Source organism: Thamnophis sirtalis, unplaced genomic scaffold, assembly GCF_051295495.1.
Source record: "Thamnophis sirtalis isolate CommonGarterSnake01/CBP01778 unplaced genomic scaffold, rThaSir2_p1.2 scaffold_2, whole genome shotgun sequence".
Lineage (NCBI taxonomy): Eukaryota > Metazoa > Chordata > Lepidosauria > Squamata > Natricidae > Thamnophis > Thamnophis sirtalis.
The window spans coordinates 6,564,125-6,582,660 of NW_028261382.1; the positions used below are offsets into that span (position 1 = coordinate 6,564,125).

General features: G+C 46.3%; 1 protein-coding gene across 3 annotated transcripts in view; it reads right to left on the reverse strand.

Moving 5' to 3' along the window:
• AP3B2 (adaptor related protein complex 3 subunit beta 2) overlaps nt 1-7,880 on the reverse strand; it is a 54,408-nt gene extending 46,528 nt beyond the window's left edge. For all 3 annotated transcript variants that reach the window (XM_087704150.1, XM_087704151.1, XM_087704149.1), the window contains exon 1: nt 7,670-7,880. In XM_087704150.1, coding sequence (XP_087560276.1) covers nt 7,670-7,782 — 113 coding nt within the window. In that variant the 5' untranslated portion in view covers nt 7,783-7,880. The remainder of the gene's footprint in view (nt 1-7,669) is intronic.
• Between the last annotated feature and the right edge of the window lie 10,656 nt (nt 7,881-18,536).

Here is an 18,536-nt window from a genome sequence, read left to right on the forward strand (position 1 = left end):
GCAACTGAACGTTCTGGTTTTTCTTTGAAGACAAGAAGCTTCTTTGGTTCTCTACAGACTGTACAGTTATAGAGGTTCTGAACTTAATAACGGCAGCAAGACTGTTGGTGGCGCGGTACTGGAAGAAGGAAGAATTGCCTACTATTCGAGAATGGACGTTAAAAGTAGTAAACTTAGCAGAGATGGCCAAAATCTCAGCACATTTGAAGGACCATTCAGGTGAGAAATACAAGCTGGAATGGAGAAGATGGATTGACTACATTCAAAATAAATATCGGAGTAAGAAATTTCAATTAGTTTACGAATGAACAAGGAATGTTATAATCTATCTAAATGTAGTTTAATAAAAGGGGAGTTAAAGTACAAGAGGGAGGTAGGATGCTATAGTTCAGTGTTTCTCAACCTTGGCCACTTGAAGATGTCTGGACTTCAACTCCCAGAATTCCCCAGCCAGCTGGGGAATTCTGGGAGTTGAAGTCCAGACATCTTCAAGTGACCAAGGTTGAGAAACACTGCTATAGTTAGTTAGCCTATGCTAGTGTATGATTGTTAAATGTTTATACCCTGTATTTTGCTCTGGGAAGTTGGGGGGGGGGGAGGGAGGGTTGGGGGGGGAGGGGAAATATTTGTAAAAGTTATTAAAATTCTTCAATTAAAAAGAAGAAGAAGCTTCTTCGGTTCTGAGCTCAGAACCGAAGAAGCTCCTTGGGCGAGAAGGGAAACGTCTTCAAAGAAAAACAAGGAAGTATAAATCCTTCCATTCCCCACCATCCAGCCAGAGCCGAAGAAGCTTCTTGGATGAGAAGCAAAACCTCTTTCAAAGAAAAGTCCAGTTGCCGCTTGAAAAAGCACCTTCGGGACAACCACCCTGTGAGGTAGGCTAGGAGGAGTGATCCAAAGCCACCCCAAATTAACACCTGAGTTTACTGGCCACGAACCTGACAACTTAGGTACATAGGGTGTCCCAAGACATTTTTGTGCAGGTACACAAAACCAAGTAAGAAGCTCTGAGCACACACACACACACACCCATTGAATATAAATTGCAGATCGATTCAGGGCCAGCAAGCCGTTTTTGACTGCTAGCAGCTAAATAGATAGATCCCTACCCCCAAATGTGTTACTTTTGTAAGGTAAAGACTGTGCTGGCTGGGGATTATGGGTGGTAACTCCCTGGCAAAGCATTTGAGAGGGTCAAAAAGAGCGGAGAGATGAAAAGTATCAATATGGGAGCTACAACTGTACAATCCTTTTCAATGGGCATTATTGTTGCACAATTGCAGCTGCCAGATGGAGTCTTTTAGCTCTGGATGCAATTCTTAAAAAAATGCACTCCCAATGTAAAACCACCCCACCCCCAGAAATAAACCCATTGAGTTCATTGGGACTTCTAAGAAGAGCCGAGGTGGCGCAGTGGTTAGGGTGCAGTACTGCAGGCCACTTCAGCTGACTGTTATCTGCAGTTCAACAGTTCAAATCTCACCGGCTCAAGGTTGACTCAGCCTTCCATCCTTTCCGAGGTGGGTGAAATGAGGACCCAGACTGTGGGGGCGATATGCTGACTCTGTAAACCGCTTAGAGAGGGCTGAAAGCCCTATGAAGCGGTATATAAGTCTAACTGCTATTGCTATTGCTACTTCTGATGTAGGCTGGGGTGCAGAGCCATGGGGATGACCTCTAATGGGAATTTTGAGATCCCTTAAGTCCAGGGGAGGAGACAGTACAAGCAGACCACGATTAAAGACTATAATTGGGACCAGAATTCCCTTTGTTAAGCAAAGCAGATGTTAAATGACCCATGCCCAATTTTACAATCTTCTTTTGCCATGGTTGTTAAGTGAATCAGGCTTCCCTCCCATTGACTTGGCTCATCAGAAGATTGCAAATGGTGATCACATGACCCCCCAGAACATTGCAATCATCATTAACTACATAGAATAGAGTAGAGTAGAGTAGAGTAGAATAGGGAATAAAGTAGAGTAGAGTAGAGTAGAGTAGAATAGAATAGAATAGGGAATAGAGTAGAGTAAAGTAGAGTAGAGTAGAGTAGAATAGGGAATAAAGTAGAGTAGAGTAGAGTAGAATAGAATAGAATACAATAAGGAATAGAGTAGAGTAGAGTAGAATAGAATAGAATAGAATAGAATAGGGAGTAGAATAGCACAGAACAGAACAGAACAACTTTATTGGCCAAGTGTGATTGGAAACACAAGGAATTCTGAATTTCATGAATTTTGATCATGTGGCTGTGGGGATGCTACAACAGCCATAAATGGGAGGACCGGTTGTAAGTCATTTTTTCCCAGTGCTGTTGTAACTTTGAATGGTCACTAAACGGATGGTTGGGAGTCTTGTATCCTAAAGCTGTTGAACCTGAGAAACACGGTTAAAGCCCTTCTCAATAAAGTTTTAATTTTACTCTTCCTATGAAGCCAATTTCCTCATCTGGTCTGACATGTAAAGAGGATGTTTGCTATTTGGTAGCAACTCCAAGTAGAAGGCCTCAATTTATTCCCCATCATCTCTCCCCCACTTCTAGGCACTTCTTTTATCTTCCCCGCTAATCTAATCTTTCAGGGGTCCAGGCTGCATCTGGCAGCTTGAGGGAAGGGGCTGTATTGGCTGAACAATGAAGCAAAGTCCTTATCTACACAACTCTATAATGTGGTTTGATTTTCTGTGAGTTTTTCCCATGACGTTAACCAACTCTAACCAAGAAACCATAATCAAGCCAGCCACAGCCAAAGGCCTGTGATACTATTTTTTGCCCACAGGCTGGAACTTCTATTTCTTTTTCTACACTGCCTTTTGTTGTCTTGCTTTTAAAGCTACCTTAAGCTTCTTTTAAAAGGCAGGACTTTCTGTTGTTTTTTCCTTGCATCAAAACAGCAAGAAATTGCTTGGCTGACTTGATTTTTAGCCTGCAGCAAAATAATAATAATACTACATATAAAAGGTTCAGCACCATGGACAGATCCGGAGTTTTGTGAGGCTTCCTGGTGCCCCGAAATGGGAGTTATAGGGAGAGAAAAAATGAGATTGGAGGAATGGTTTTCAACTAAAAAACCCAAAACTAGAAAGGGGCTGCAGATACCCCCTCCCTGAAAGAGGGGATCAGAAGTTCATCCCAATAATGAATTCCTTCCCTCTTGCAACCAAGAGAAGGAAGCGGAGAGAAAGGGAAGATTTGTCAATTCATCCAAGGAGGGTGTGAGCTGTCCAATGTACCACACAGAAGTGGGGAAAACTATATTTATAATCTTGGGTTCCACCACAAAACCGCGGTAGACAAAAGCGCGCTCGACGAAAGCGCGTACGTGACGTCATCACAGCGCGATGAAAACATCGCGCTGTGATCGGTAAATGTAAAATTAAAGTGAAAACCTTACCCTAACCCCCCCAAACCTAACCCTAAACCTAACCCTAAACCTAACCCTTAACCTAACGCTAAACCTAATGCTAACCCTTAACCTAACGCTAAACGTACTTAACGTAACCCTAAACCTAACCCTAACCCTTAACCTAACCCTAAACCTAAACCTAACCCTTACCTTTATGTGAATCGACTTGCTTTAATTTTAATTTTATTTCAATTTTTAATTTTTTTCGTCGCGCTGTGATGACGTCACGTACGCGCTTTCGCCGAGCGCGCTTTTGTCGACCGTGGTTTTGACAGGTCACGATAATCTTGCTCCTAAGGGAAGAGTGTTTCTCAACCTGGACCCTGGATTTTAATCTGCCAGTGCTTCCCCTAACAAACAAACAAACACACACACACACAAACACACCAGCATGTATCGTTTCGTGACGCAGGTGATCAGGAGCAGAAAAGCCAACACATTTAGCAAATGCCCAATTGGGCAAAACTCACCTTGACACAAATTACAGAATTATTGAGCGGCTGAGTTTTTCCGCTGATCAACACAACCAGGCACTAGGCCGTTAACGTGCCCAGCCAAGCAGGCACCCATGCAAAACTGCAATGCAAAGATTGCATGCTGTGTGTCTCGACAGTGTAACAAGAACTTTCCTACTTTTAACACGTGCTACCCGGAGAAAAAAAACCCCACAAGGTTTGAACTGGCAGAAGAATTCAGTATCCTTAGAAACCCCCCCAAATTTCATGTAAAAGTGCTCACAGGTTTCTTGTCCTTCTGGGCTCAAAAACAAATCAAAACATTGCAACGCGCATAGGTTATTGCTAACCAACTCATGGGGAAAATGTTGCTTCTTATGCAGGAGAACCCCAGCAAATGAAAAACATCAGAAAGCACAAAATGGGGAAAGTTCATTTCTGCATGGAACTTTTAAGGAGCTGCTTTCAACAGGCAGGGATAATATGATCTATTAATTTTTTTCTCACATCCATCCATCTATCCATCCATCCATCCATCCATCCATCCATCCATCCATTTCCTTCATTCTGGAAGAAAAATTCAAAAGCATTTTTAAGGACAGAAAAAATAGCCCGCCTTGATCCAAATATCATCCCAATTATTAGGCTGAATTGGGTTACCAAGGGAGAACCAATTGGCTTCTATATCCAGGGGCACACAGCCTGTTCATGTGTAAAGAGCCGAGGTGGCGCAGTGGTTAGAGTGCAGTACTGCAGGCCACTTCAGCTGACTGCTAACTGCAGTTCGGCAATTCAAATCTCACCGGCTCAAGGTTGACTCAGCCTTCCATCCTTCCAAGGTGGATAAAATGAGGACCCAGACTGTGGGGGCGATATGCTGACTCTGTAAACCGCTTAGAGAGGGCTGAAAGCCCTATGAAGCAGTATATAAGTCTAACTGCTATTGCTATTTCTATTGCTATTGCTACTGGAAAAAGGGCCTGCCCTTGGAGACTGTCCCTGCTGTCACAGCCATACTTCCATGTTCCTGTTCATTCTGCTATGTTTTCCCTGTCCTGCCAAGTCTTAGCTTTCTTCATGGTATGGCAAATCACCCAGGTGTGGCATATAGGGTGAGCCAAGGTGGCGCAGTGGTTAAATGCAGCACTGCAAGCTACTGCTAGATCAGCAGTTCAGCGGTTCAAATCCCACCGGCTCAGGGTTGACTCAGCCTTCCATCCTTCCGAGGTGGGTAAAATGAGGACCCAGATTGTTGGGGGCAATATGCTGACTCTCTGTAAACCGCTTAGAGAGGGCTGAAAGCCCTATGAAGCGGTATATAAGTCTACTGCTATTGAGTCCCCACATGGGACTAGGGCACGGTTCACTGAACAAGCCAACACAGACTGAATTCTTACAACATGCTAAGCCGTAAAACATACTTTAAATCTTGATGCATCTTCATACACTACCTGAGGTTAAAACAACACTGATTTACACAATCTGCCCAGTCAGCTTAAAGATGATATATTTGTGATCGCCCCCCCCCCCCCACAAACAATGGAATCAAAGTCTGATTTTTTTTATTCCAGGATACTTTGAACCAAAGAGCTGAAAAAAGTAGTGTTATTTTATCAGTGCTAAAACTGTTTCGAGCGATACTGCCCGTACCGAAAGGCTGTTCTCCCATCGGTATTTTCTATGCAGAAAATATCTCAGATTCTACTCACAAAAAAATGAGTAACGGACCAGTGCAGAAACTAATGACGACTCGATTTTATAAATACAAAGCTGTGATGCAGAACCAGAATAAAAATTATGCTTCTCCAAAGGAAATCCAAATATCGCTCATAAGTTCTTGTGGGATGGTCTTAACCATTGCATCCAACAGAGAACTGTAGTTCTCCTTCTAGTCCGCAAAGCTCAGATCTCCCTCAACCTGGTGCCTTGCAAAGGCAGTAGGACTACACCACCCAGAATCCCCGACAGCAGAGAAACAGTACAAACCAATGGCAAGATGGGAATTTTAGCCTCAAACCCAGGGTTAGCCGAATATCTCATTCAGAAATGTTAGGATGGTTTTTCTTATTCTTCCCCATCCATCCGTCAGGATGACTGGGGATATTATTGGGGGTGGGGGGGTGGGGGGGTGGGGGGGGGAGAAGCACTCCAGGAATCGACTTCAACAATTTGCAGAAAGGGGAAATAAAAATGCAAGAAAAGCAAGCCAGACTTTGGTGGCTCCCATACAGAAGGGGATGGGAATTGCAAGTTCCTGTCCAGGGAGAAGGGGAAAAAAATGGCCCAGATGAAACATGAAAAAGAAAAGTAAAGATGTTTTTCAGGTGAAAGGAGGGGAGGAGAAAAAGTAGATAGATAGATAGATAGATAGATAGATAGATAGATAGATAGATAGATAGATAGATAGGGATGGATGGAAGGAAGGAAGGAAGGAAGGTAGATAGGTAGGTAGATAGATAGAAAGATGGATGGATGGATGGATGGATGGATGGATGGATGGATGGATGGAAGGAAGGAAGGAAGGAAGGAGGGTGGGTGGGTGGGTGGGTGGATGGATGGATGGATGGATGGATGGATGATAAGTGGGTGGGTGGGTGGGTGGGTGGGTGGATGGATAGACAGACAGACAGACAGATAGATAGATGATAGGTAGGTAGGTAGGTAGGTAGGTAGGTAGATAGATGATAGATAGATAGATAGATAGATAGATAGATAGATAGATAGATAGATAGATAGATAGATATGGATGGATGGAAGGAACGAAGGTAGATAGGTAGGTAGATAGATAGAAAGATGGATGGATGGAAGGAAGGAAGGAGGGTGGGTGGGTGGATGGATGGATGATAAGTAGGTGGGTGGGTGGGTGGATGGATGGATAGACAGACAGACAGACAGATAGATGATAGGTAGGTAGGTAGGTAGGTAGATAGATGATAGATAGATAGATAGATAGATAGATAGATGATAGATAGATAGATAGATAGATGGATGATAGGTATGTAGGTATGTATGTATGTAGGTAGGTAAGTAGATAGATAGATAGATGGATGGATGGATGGATGATAGGTAGGCAGGCAGGCAGGCAGGCAGATTTATTAAACTTCTGGACTGCCCAGAATCTCTGTCTACCCAGGATAAAAATCAGATCAAATATATATTAATCTTTCAATAAGTCAACATCCTTTGACTCGATAAGGCAGGTCACACAGAGCCAGCTCCGAAGCTTCGGGACAGGTGTCTCCTCCCCCTCCCCTGACTCCTTTCCAAAATGCTTTTCTTGACTTCCCAGCCTAGGGGACTTCCTGGTGGTCTTCCATCCCAGCCCTAACAAGCTCCGACCATTCTCCTCGGCCTTTGGCAGACCGGCCAAGGACGTCCCATCCAGGAAGGGCGTAACCACACACACAAAAAAGACCACCCACCCACCCCTCTCCGCCGTTCCCCGCCCGGGATTTGTTTTTTTTAGCCGGAGGGGAGGGGGCGGGAGGCAGCCCCCCCCCTTCCTGGCTGTCGTCCCACTTTCCTGACCCAGATAGGCTGGGGAGGGGCTCCTGGCGTCATTCCCCAAATGGAGGGGAGGGAGAGGGGGGTTCTAAGAAGCAGCCAAAAAATCTGGGTCATCCTTTGCAAAGCAAGGACCCCCTAGCCGGATTTGGGCGGGGGGGCAGAGGAAAACAGACCCACCCACCCACCCTCCCATCCCACCGCTGCTCCGAGGCAAGGGGAGGCCTGGGTTTGCAACGCTGCGCCCCCTCCCCGAGCTCGGGGCTGCGCTCCCGCCTCCCTCCTCCCTCCTCCCAAGGAGAGCCGCACCTTTTGTAATCCGACGAGAAGATCCCCCCGCTGGCCGGATCGTGCCCGTACTCCGGCTCCCCCAGGCTGGACGAGCCGCCCTTCTCCTCGTTGTAGGCTTGGCCGGAGGACATGGCTGCGGGCGGGCGGGCGGAGGAGGGACGGCTGGCCTGGCCTGGCTTGGCTTCCAACGGGGGACGCGGCGCGCCCCGGCAGCAGGAGCAGCGGCGGCGGCGGCTCTGGATGCGGCTGATGTCAGCGGCGCGGGGGAGCGGCTGCTGCAGCCGGGTTGGGAAGCGCCTCCCCGCCCCTTAAAGGGGCAGAGCGGCTGGAAGGGCTGCCCCCCCCCCCTCAATCCAACCGGTGAAGCGCTGCCCCTCTTCGGAGCTTTGGTTTGCAAAGAGGACAGGGCTCAGCCTTGGGGCATGTAAACGGGGTTGGAAGGCTGGGAGCAGGGTGGTTGGGGGGGGGCATGGTGGGTTATTTGGCAAGCCAGGATGGGCACCTTGGTGGCTCAGTGGTTAGAATGGAGTATTCTTTGCTTCCTTCCTTCCATCCATCCTTCCTTCCTTCCTTCCCTTCTTCCTAGGGGTTAGAATAGAGTATTCCTTCCTTCCTTGCTTCCATCCTTCCTTCCATCCTTCCTTCCTTCCTTCCTTCCCAGGGTTAGAATGGAATATTCCTTCCTTGCTTCCTTGCTTCCGTGCTTCCATCCTTCCTTCCTTCCTTCCTTCCTTTCTTCCCAGGGTTAGAATGGAGTATTCCTTCCTTGCTTCCTTGCTTCCATCCTTCCTTCCTTCCTTCCTTCCATCTTTCCTTCCCAGAGGTTAGAATGGAGTATTCCTTCCTTGCTTCCATCCATCCTCCCTTCCTAGGGGTTAGAATGGAGTATTCCTTCCATCCTTCTTTCCTTCCTTCCTTCCATTCTTTCTTCCTTCCTTCCTTCCATCCATCCATCCATCCTTCCTTCCTCCCTCCCTCCCTCCCTCTCTTCCTTCCCTCCCAGGGGCTAGAATGCAGTATTGCAGGCTAACCGCTGGCTGCCAGCAGTTCGATCCTGATGGGCTCAAGGTTGATTCAGCCTTCCAAGGTTGGTGAAATGAGGATCCAGATTGTTGGAGGCAAGAGGCTGAGACTCTGTAAACTGCTTAGAGGGGACTGTACAGCACTGTGAAGTGGTATATAAGTCTAAGGGCTATTGCTATTTCTATCTTCCGGGCATAAAGCGATCGGCTGGGGAGCTCTGCAGAGCTCTTTGGGGATGACAGGCAAGAGCTGAGCTGGTCCTCGTTTTGGAGGAAAAGGAGAAGGTTGCATGCCAGGCGTGCAGGATAATCTAAGGGGTTTTCATGGAAAATTGCCCTCCTTTCTCAAACATTTGCTTTGATTGATGGATCCCTTCGACGGAAAGTCCCGTCATTCACTCCAACTCCAGAAATGCAGAACTGGTTTTGCGATTCCCCTAAATGGCCTTTCAGATACAAACCCCGCTTTCTCTTACTCAGAGAAGGAAGGGAACGTGGGCTGATTTCCAGGACACCATTAAAAGTAGATTCTGAGTAGAACGGACAATCAGCTGTTGGTGTCCACTTGGGAAGTTGGCAAGAGCCGAGGTGTCGCAGTGGTTAGAGTGCAGTACTGCAGGCCACTTCAGCTGACTGTTATCTGCAGTTCGGCTGTTCAAATCTCACCGGCTCAGGGTTGACTCAGCCTTCCATCCTTCCGAGGTCTGTAAAATGAGGACCCAGACTGTGGGGGCGATATGCTGACTCTGTAAACCGCTTAGAGAGGGCTGTAAAGCACTGTGAAGCGGTATATAAGTCTAAGTGCTATTGACTTTCCTTCCTTCCTTCCCTCTCGGTGATTAGTAAATAGCCGAGGTGGCGCAGTGGTTAGGGTGCAGTACTGCAGGCCACTTCAGCTGACTGCTATCTGCAGTTCAGCGGTTCAAATCTCACCGGCTCAAGGTTGACACAGCCTTCCATCCTTCCGAGGTGGGTAAAATGAGGACCCAGACTGTGGGGGCGATATGCTGACTCTGTAAACCGCTTAGAGAGGGCTGAAAGCCCTATGAAGCGGTATATAAGTCTAACTGCTATTGCTATTGCTAAGTTGGCCTGCACTCAATGAGACAATCACCTTGGCCTTTTAAAAATGTGTTTTGGGGTGTCCTTTGCTAAAAAAAAACCAACAAAAAGTTACGTTGTCCAAGGCCAACTCAGCCATGCTTGCTGACGGCTGTTTCTATGATTTTATTGCTGATTTTAAGCTACTCCTTTTGATGGTTTGATGGATGCAATCTTTAGCCTTCACAATCTGAAACACAAATGCTTCAACATCAGCATTAATTATTGTACTGGACATGGCATGACATGATTGAATGTACTTTTGAGCTAGCAACCAAACCAAAATAATAATTAGGAGAGCTCAGGCTGCATTTTCTTGCTAAGTTGATCCCAATGTACCGTACATTTTGCTCTCAGAAATTGGTGATTAGAAAGCATATATGCGATGCAAATCCAATAGCTGTGGCAATTCCAAATTGAAACAGCAGAGGGAGCCATACACCATTACTGGTATTCTTACCAAGACCTTTTGGCTAATCCTTCCATGCCAATAAACCAGTGTTTCTCAACCTTGGCAACTTGAAGATGTCCGGACTTCAACTCCCAGAATTCCCCAGCCAGCATTCGCTGGCTGGGGAATTCTGGGAGTTGAAATCCGGACATCTTCAAGTTGCCAAGGTTGAGAAACACTGATCTAACATAACTAAATACCTCGCTTTCATTGTACAACATATATTCAATTGTGATGAATATTTTTTTCCCCAATAAACCTAATTCCCTTACAGAGCAATTTTTATTGTCCTGCACATGCGTGCATGCAAAGCACAGGCACAGCCATGAGTGAACCGGCAGTATGGAACCCATCCCTGAGCATGACCAAGCATGAGAAATCAAGAGACCTCGCCAACATTGGATGGGTTGAAGTTGTCCTACCTGCATGTCACAGTCTCCTGGTAGAAATGGTTTGCTTTCTCACAACTACAGCAGAGCACGGGTGTCCTACTAGGCTCCGCTGGGGAGTCGAAAGATAGTGGCGGAAAGGATGGCCTTTACCTTCAGAAAGTTGGTCACGCCTGGGATTGCAGGAAATGAGATCCACACCTTGCTTGAAGGCATCACAAGAGCTTTGTCTTTGGCTGCCAATGATCTCAGAAGGCAAGCAGACAGTCCCCACCTTCATCCTTTTTTTGGTGGGTGGGCTACCAACCATGGAAAGGAGGATGCCCCACTGAAAATGACTTGAAAGCCAAACTTTGTTGCAGAGCATGGAAACAGGAGGCAGGCACTACGTTATTCAAGTGGAGGTCATTGAGGGCGTATGTGAGGATGCTGTGACTACTATTGGACTTGGTTCTCCCCTCCCCCCAAGATATCGTTGGCAATCTTCAACCAGGGTTGGACGGTGAGCTTGAGCAGACCCTGATGCAACCATGCTTTGGGGGTAATTGATTATTTATTCTACTAAAAGGGCACATGGAGGAGAGAGACAGACAGACAGACAGACAGACAAAGAGAGACACACAGTGAGACAGAGAGAGACAGAGAAAGAAAGAGAGAGAGATAGAAAGACACACACACAGAGAGAGAGAAAGACACAGAGAGAAAGACAGATAGAGAGAAAGAGAGAGAGTGAGACTGAGAGAAATAGAGAGAGAGACACAGAGAGACAGACACAGAAAGATAGGGAGAAAGACAGAGACAGAGACCCAGAGAGACACACAGAGAGACAGAGAGAGAAAGAGAGACAGAGACAGAGAGAGAAAGAGAGAGACAGAGAGAGAAAGACACACAGAGAGAAAGACAGAGACAGACAGAGAGAGAGAGAGAAAGACACAGAGAGAGAGAGAGAGAAAGAGAAAGACACACAGAGAGAGAGAGAGACAGAGAAAGACAGATAGAGAGGGAAAGAGATAGAGAGAGAGACTGAGAGAAACAGAGAGAGACACAGAGAGAAAGAGAGAGAAAGAGAGAGACCGAGAGAGACAGAGAGAAAGAGACAGATAGAGAGAGAGAGACAGATATAGAGGGAAAGAGAGGGAGAGTGAGAGAAACACACAGAGAGAGACACAAAGAGAGAGAGACACAGAGGGAAAGACAGAGACACAGAGAGAGAAAGAAAGAGAGAGAGACAAAGAGACAGAGAAAGAAACAGAGAAAGACAGATAGAGAGAGACACACACACAGAGAGAGACACAGAGACACAGAGAGAGTGAGAAAGACAGAGACAGAGAGAGACACACAGAGAGAAAGATAGAGACAGAGAGAGAAACAGAGAGAGACAGAGAGAGAAACAGAGAGAGACACACACAGAGAGAGACAGAGACAGAGAGAGAGACACAGAGAGACAGAGAGATATGCTATGTGCAGTCCAGGCTTTTGACTTTCCCATTGCTCTGCTTGCATTCCCCCCCCCCCTTGCCAGATGACTTCGCTTTAAGTCTCTCTGCTTAATGGGGTTAACTACATGATTTTGGAGGGGCAAAGAATGGCCTTATTCTTTAAATACTTCAATGACAATTGGATTGGCTTCGGGCAGTGATTATTGGCCTAATGACAGATGGTGGGCCAAGATAATCCACCGTCTCTCTCCCCCCTCCCCAAATCCCCCCTGGACTGAGTGGACACAAAACTAAGGTGCAAATGCAGCATCCGAGTCAGCCTTCCTCTCAAGGGAGGACTCGGGCATGCGCTGCTGCTTAACAGTTTTCACATATAGTATATATCTAGGTTTCACGGCCTTATTCCTCTCTTTAAAGGTAAAGGTTCCCTTACACATGCGTGCTAATCATTTCCGCCTCCAGGGGGCGGTGCTCATCTCTGTTGCAAAGCCGAAGAGCCAGCGCTGTCCGAAGACGTCTCCGTGGACATGACTAAATGCCAAAGGTGCACAGAACGCTGGTCCCTTCCCACCAAAGGTGGTCCCTATTTTTCTACTTGCATTTGTTACCTGCTTTCGAACTGCTGGGTTGGCAGAAGCTGGGACAAGTCACGGGAGCTCACTCCGTTACGCAGTGATAGGGATTCGAACCCCTGAACTGCCGACCTTTCTGATCTTAGTGTCTTAGCCACATGAGCCACTACGTCCACTTATTCAGTCAAGAGTCGTCCCTAAAATCTCTCTCTCTCTCTCTCTCTCTCCTCTCCTCTCCTCTCTCTCTCTCTCAGTATTCGGTGACTTCAGCTTGTCCAGAATGCAGCCGCGCGAGCGATCGTGGGTGCGCCTCGATTCACCCACGTAACACCTATCCTCCGCGAGCTGCACTGGCTGCCTGTTGATCTCCGGGTACGCTTCAAGGTGCTAGTCGTCACCTACAAAGCCCTTCATGGTATTGGATCTGGGTACTTGAGAGACCGCCTACTGCCAATTACCTCCACTAGACCGATTAGATCCCACAGACTAGGCCTCCTCCGAATTCCATCAGCCGGCCAGTGTCGACTGGCGACTACCCGGAGGAGGGCCTTCTCTGTGGCTGCTCCGACCCTCTGGAACGAACTTCGTACCCTCACCACCCTCCAGGCCTTCCGCAAAGCCCTTAAAACCTGGCTGTTCCGACAGGCCTGGGGCTAAAGACTTGCAGCCCCACTTCGAATGGTATGATTGTTGTGCTTTTTAATTGTGTATGGTTTTTATGTTTTGTAACTTGTCTGTTTTTCCCCTCCCTTGAGTTGTGAGCCGCCCTGAGTCCCTTTCAGGGAAAAGGGCGGCATACAAATAAAGCAAAATGAAATGAACCACTTTTTTAAAAAAGGAAGTTTAATGATCAGAAAAAAAACACGCTTCTCGGGTTGGAAGGTGGATGGGAGGCCGCAGTTGCATTATACAGGTGGTTGTTTTTTCATCTCAATCAAGAGCCACAGATCTCCTGGAATTAAGCTGGCACATTAAATAGAGAAGCCCTTCCTTCTTCATCTCCAATGTGCTGACACCAGCATTTAATTCGGAGCTGATGCCCGTCCTTCTCCTCTCCACTCTGGCGTCTTTTCTCGGCGTCAGTGACAGTTACGTAACAGGTTATGACAGTAACCCTCCACCTGACAGCCCAGCACATTTTGAGATTTGGCAGCTTTGGCTTTTGGAAATAAACACTAATGCCGTTTGCAAGCAGGTGGAGCTCGGGGCTGCGAGAGATTAAGCATCGGGATTCCTTGGCTTTGAGTTGCCTTGGCCAACGCTCTTGAGTTGGCAGCTTGCCGCATTTGAATGCATCTGATAAAGGGAGCTACGGCTCACAAAACTTGAATAAAATGCGCCAATCAAAAATGGTGCCACCAGACTCCTGAAGAGTTTTGATAATATGTAAGGGGAAAAAATAGGGACGCAATGGCTCAGCGGCTAAGACGCTGAGCTTGTCGATCAGAAAGGTCGGCAGCTCAGCGGTTCGAATCCCTAGCGCCGCGTAACGGAGTGAGCTCCCGTGACTTGTCCCAGCTTCTGCCAACCTAGCAGTTCAAAAGCACGTAAAAATGCAAGTAGAAAAATAGGAACCACCTTTGGTGGGAAGGTAACAGTGTTCCGTGCACCTTCGGCATTGTGTCATGCCAACCACATGACCACAGAGACGTCTTCGGACAGCGCTGGCTCTTCGGCTTTGAAATTGAGATGAGCACCGCCCCCTAGAGTCAGGAACGACTAGCACATATGTACGAGGAGAACTTTTACCTTTAAGGAAAAAAGTTCAGTGAATCTCACCCCTTCCTTCCAGTCCGACTGCATCTTTTGTAAATTGCTAGTGAATCACTAAACTTTCAAGAGGAATGGATGATTGAAACACTGTTCCTTGATATAGAATGATGAAGTTATGAATACAAAACTGAATGAAGAAATAATCTCCACTATTTGCAAGTATCTACAAATACAATCTCAAGAACTTCCCATTGTTTGAGGGTCATCTCATACTACATGCGGTCTTGTGAACCTCGGGCCTTCCCATTTTAGATCGCAGAGAGAGAATGTTGGCTTTTAATGTGGTGGGGAACCCAAGTCCTATGAGAGACAGTTGCAATAGAGAGATATATTCCGTTCTGAGGGAGATGGGTGGTTCAGAAATGTGGGAAAGAAAGAAAGAAAGAAAGAAAGAAGAGAAAGAAAGAGAAAAAAGAAAAGGACAGGAAGAAAGAAAGAAAGGAAGGAAGGAAGGAAGGAGGAAAAAAGAAAGGAATGAAGGACAAAGACAGGAAAGACAAAGGAAGGAAGGAAAAAAAAAGAAAGGAAGGTTGGCTAAAAAGTTGGCTTTTCCAGCAAGCCGGCCTGGCCTGAATAGAATAAAATATAGGATTAAATTGGTTGTTAATTTTAATTTAATTTTAAATTTTTATTGTAAATATCAATTCCGTTTTTTTGGGGGATACTTTATTTAATGTCCCTTTTAATTTTTGTAATATATGTTTTCTTTTATGTTGTACGCCACCCTGAGTCCTTGGGAGAAAGGCGGCATATAAATCCAATAAACCTGAAAACCTGAAGGAAGGAAAGATGGAAAGAAAGAGAAAATCCAGCTATTCAGTTTGGAGGACAAGAACATCAAGGAAAGACAAAATGACCATTTGGAAAACCTCACCCAGAAGGTGGACTAGAAAGAGCAGAGTGCCCAGTCTTAAAATTGTATTCCATCCAAGTTCAAACGGATGGCCTCCCTCTCATTACCTTGGATAACATCCAAAGAAAGGTGATCAGATGTCAGGGCTTAGTCAAATGGGGCCATCAAAAGTACCGTAAACCAAGAAGGGAGAGGTAAAACCCGGGACAGGGAATTAGATCCAAGGAAAGCAAAGATGAGTCTCCCCCAGTGAGATCCCAGCCCAAACGTGACCTCCTTCACAGGTCAACCTGAGGGGACAAGCAGTCAGGGGGGTCAAAGCAGGGTGATGGGTCACAGCAGGAGAAACGGCCTTCCTGGGAAATGTTTAGCCTTGCGGGTCATGATTTCTTTGCCTCCGTTGACTCAGATGGAAACTTGGAATTTGCATCAGACAAGCAGAGGAACAAAAAAAAAAGGAGGAGGAGGAAGAGGAGGAGAAGGAGAGGAAGAGGAAGAAGAGAAGGAGGAGGAGAAGTGAAAGAAGAAGAAGAGGAAGAGGAGAAAGAGAATGAAGAAGAGGAGGAGGAGAGGAAGAGGAAGAAGAAGAGGAGAAAAGAAGAGGAAGAGAAGAAAAAGAAGAAGAGGAAGAAAAAGAAGAGGAGGAGGAGGAGGAGGAGAAGAGGAAGAAGAGGAAGAGAAAGAAGAAGAAAAAGAAGAGGAAGAAGAAGAGGAGGAGGAGGAAAAGGAGAAGAAGAAGAGGAAGAAGGAAAAGGAGGAGGAGGAAGAGGAGGAGAAGGAGAGAAAGAAAAGGAAGAAGAGGAAGAGGAGAAAAGAAGAAGAGAATGAAGAAGAGGAGGAGAAGAGGAAGAAGAAGATGAGAAAAAGAAGAGGAAGAGGAGAAAAAGAAGAAGAGGATAAAGAAGAAAAAGAAGAGGAAGAAGAGAAGGAGGAGAAAAGGAGAAGAGGAAGAAGAAGAAGAAGAAGAAGAAGAAGAAGAAGAAGAAGAAGAAAGGAGGAGGAGGAGGAGGAGGAGGAGGAAAGAAAGAAAGACAGAATCTGAAGGGGGCTTCTTGTTTCTAAAGATTTATTTAAAAAAAAGCTCTGGGATGTACAACAGTGTTAATTTGGGGGGGGGAGGGAGGGAACTACAGTAGCCGGGTACATCTGTCCGTCTTCCTGGTCAGAAAGGGCCTCCCAGAGACAGAGAGATCAGGGCTGTAGATTAAGGACCTTAGTCCTAATGTCTGATCAAGCATCCATCAGCACCATCTGTCTCTGGTCAGAACTGACTCACTCAGAGCTGCTCTCTCAATCCTAAATCTAATTGTATGTATGTGTGTGTGTTTTTTTTTAACTAGCAGATTCTTTGCAGCCTGCTTGCCTGTCTATCTCCCCCAACCCACCCACCCCCTTCGCCTGCCCAGGGTAAAAGGGATTAGCTGAGGGATTGGTTTTGCACCCATCGAAATCTGCTCAAACCTAACTTGCTTTAAAAGGAGGCTGCTTGGAGAATTGGGACCTCCACCCACCTCCATTCTTTGCAAAGCTTTGAGAAAGCAGTTGGCTATAAAAAGGAACCCTTTCTAAAATGAAAAATGAAATAAAATGTTTCGTGATGCCTTGACTGTCGCCTTGGGATTTGCAAAAAACAGAGTGGCAGATCCGTTCGCAACAACCAAAATAGTCAAATCACAGAAGGCGTGTCAGCCTAGCTGGAAATCAGAGAGTTTGCTACAAAGCCTGAATGAATCAAACTACCGGTATATGCCGTAGGTTCTGTCTCCCCCACTGTGCATAGGGGAAGACGGCTGACGTCCTTCTCTTCCTTTTCAGTGCTGGGGCTGTGAATAGCCCTGCTTACGTTGTCAAAATAGCAGGAAGGGAAGGCAATGGCCAGCTTGGAAGGACTCGGAGCTTTGTTAAAATTCAGTAAATCTTCACAGGAATGAAGATTTGAATGAACCTAAATGAAGCAGTATCGCATAATGGCCCAATGATGAGTAAACTAGAACAGTGTTTCTCAACCTTGGCAACTTGAAGATGTCTGTACTTCAACTCCCAGAATCCCCCAGCCAGCATTCGCAGAGTGCAGAGAAGAGCAACAAAGATGAGGCTAAAACATATGAAGAACGATTGCAGGAACTGGGTATGTCTAGTTTAATGAAAAGAAGGACTAGGGGAGACATGATAGCAGTCTTCCAATATCTCAGGGGTTGCCCCAAAGAAGAGGGAGTCAAGCTATTCTCCAAAGCAACTGAGGGCAGGACAAGAAGCAATGTGTGGAAACTAATCAAGAAGAGAAGCAACTTAGAACTGAGAAGAAACTTCCTGACAGTGAGAACAATTAATCAGTGGAACAATTTGTCTCCAGAAGTTGCGAATGCTCCAACACTGGAAGTCTTTAAGAAGATGTTGGATAGCCATTTGTCTGAAATGGGGTAGGGTTTCCTGCCTAGGCAGGGGGTTGGACTAGAAGACCTCCAAGGTCCCTTCCAACTCTGCTACTGTATTGTATTGTATTGCAACTTTTTCCTATGTATATAAATGGAGTAAGGCAGATAACTTCCAGAAAATATCTCCCTCCTAGTGTGAGGATCCCTCCTGCCAGTTGCCTTCCAAATGTGTGAGCTACCATCCTTATCAGCTCCAGCCAAGATGGCATCACTCAGATATTCAGAGAAAAACAGGTTGGCTGTTTGTGGGCTGCAATTCTTGACATACAAGCATAATTGGAACCCTAAATGATGGGGTTGTTAAAAGAGCCTAGGTGGCGCAGTGGTTAGGGTGCAGGTCACTTCAGCTGACTGCTATCTGCAGTTCAGCGGTTCAAATCTCACCGGCTCAAGGTTGACTCAGCCTTCCATCCTTCCGAGGTGGGTGAAATGAGGACCTGGATTGTTGTTGGGGGCAATATGCTGACTCTGTAAACTGCTTAGAGAGGGCTGAAAGCCCTATGAAGCGGCATATAAGTCTAACTGCTATTGCTATTGCTAAGACATTGTGTGAATCGGTCTGGTTTAACCACCATGGTTACCACGGTTCTTCAGGCTTCCCCAATTGTCTTGGCTTCTCGGAAGTCATCTGGGAACGCCACAAATCCCGTTTGTGTGACTGCGAGGACATTGCAAAGCCGATTGAACAGGTGCCTGAACTGTGACAAATATGACCGCCGGGATGGTATGATGGTCATAACTTTGATGGAGCACAAGTCGCTTTTTCCGAAGCTTTCATAACTTCTAACCGTTGTTAAACAAATGGCCGTAAGTCAGGGACTACCTGCATTCAGCTTCAGCCCATCCTTTT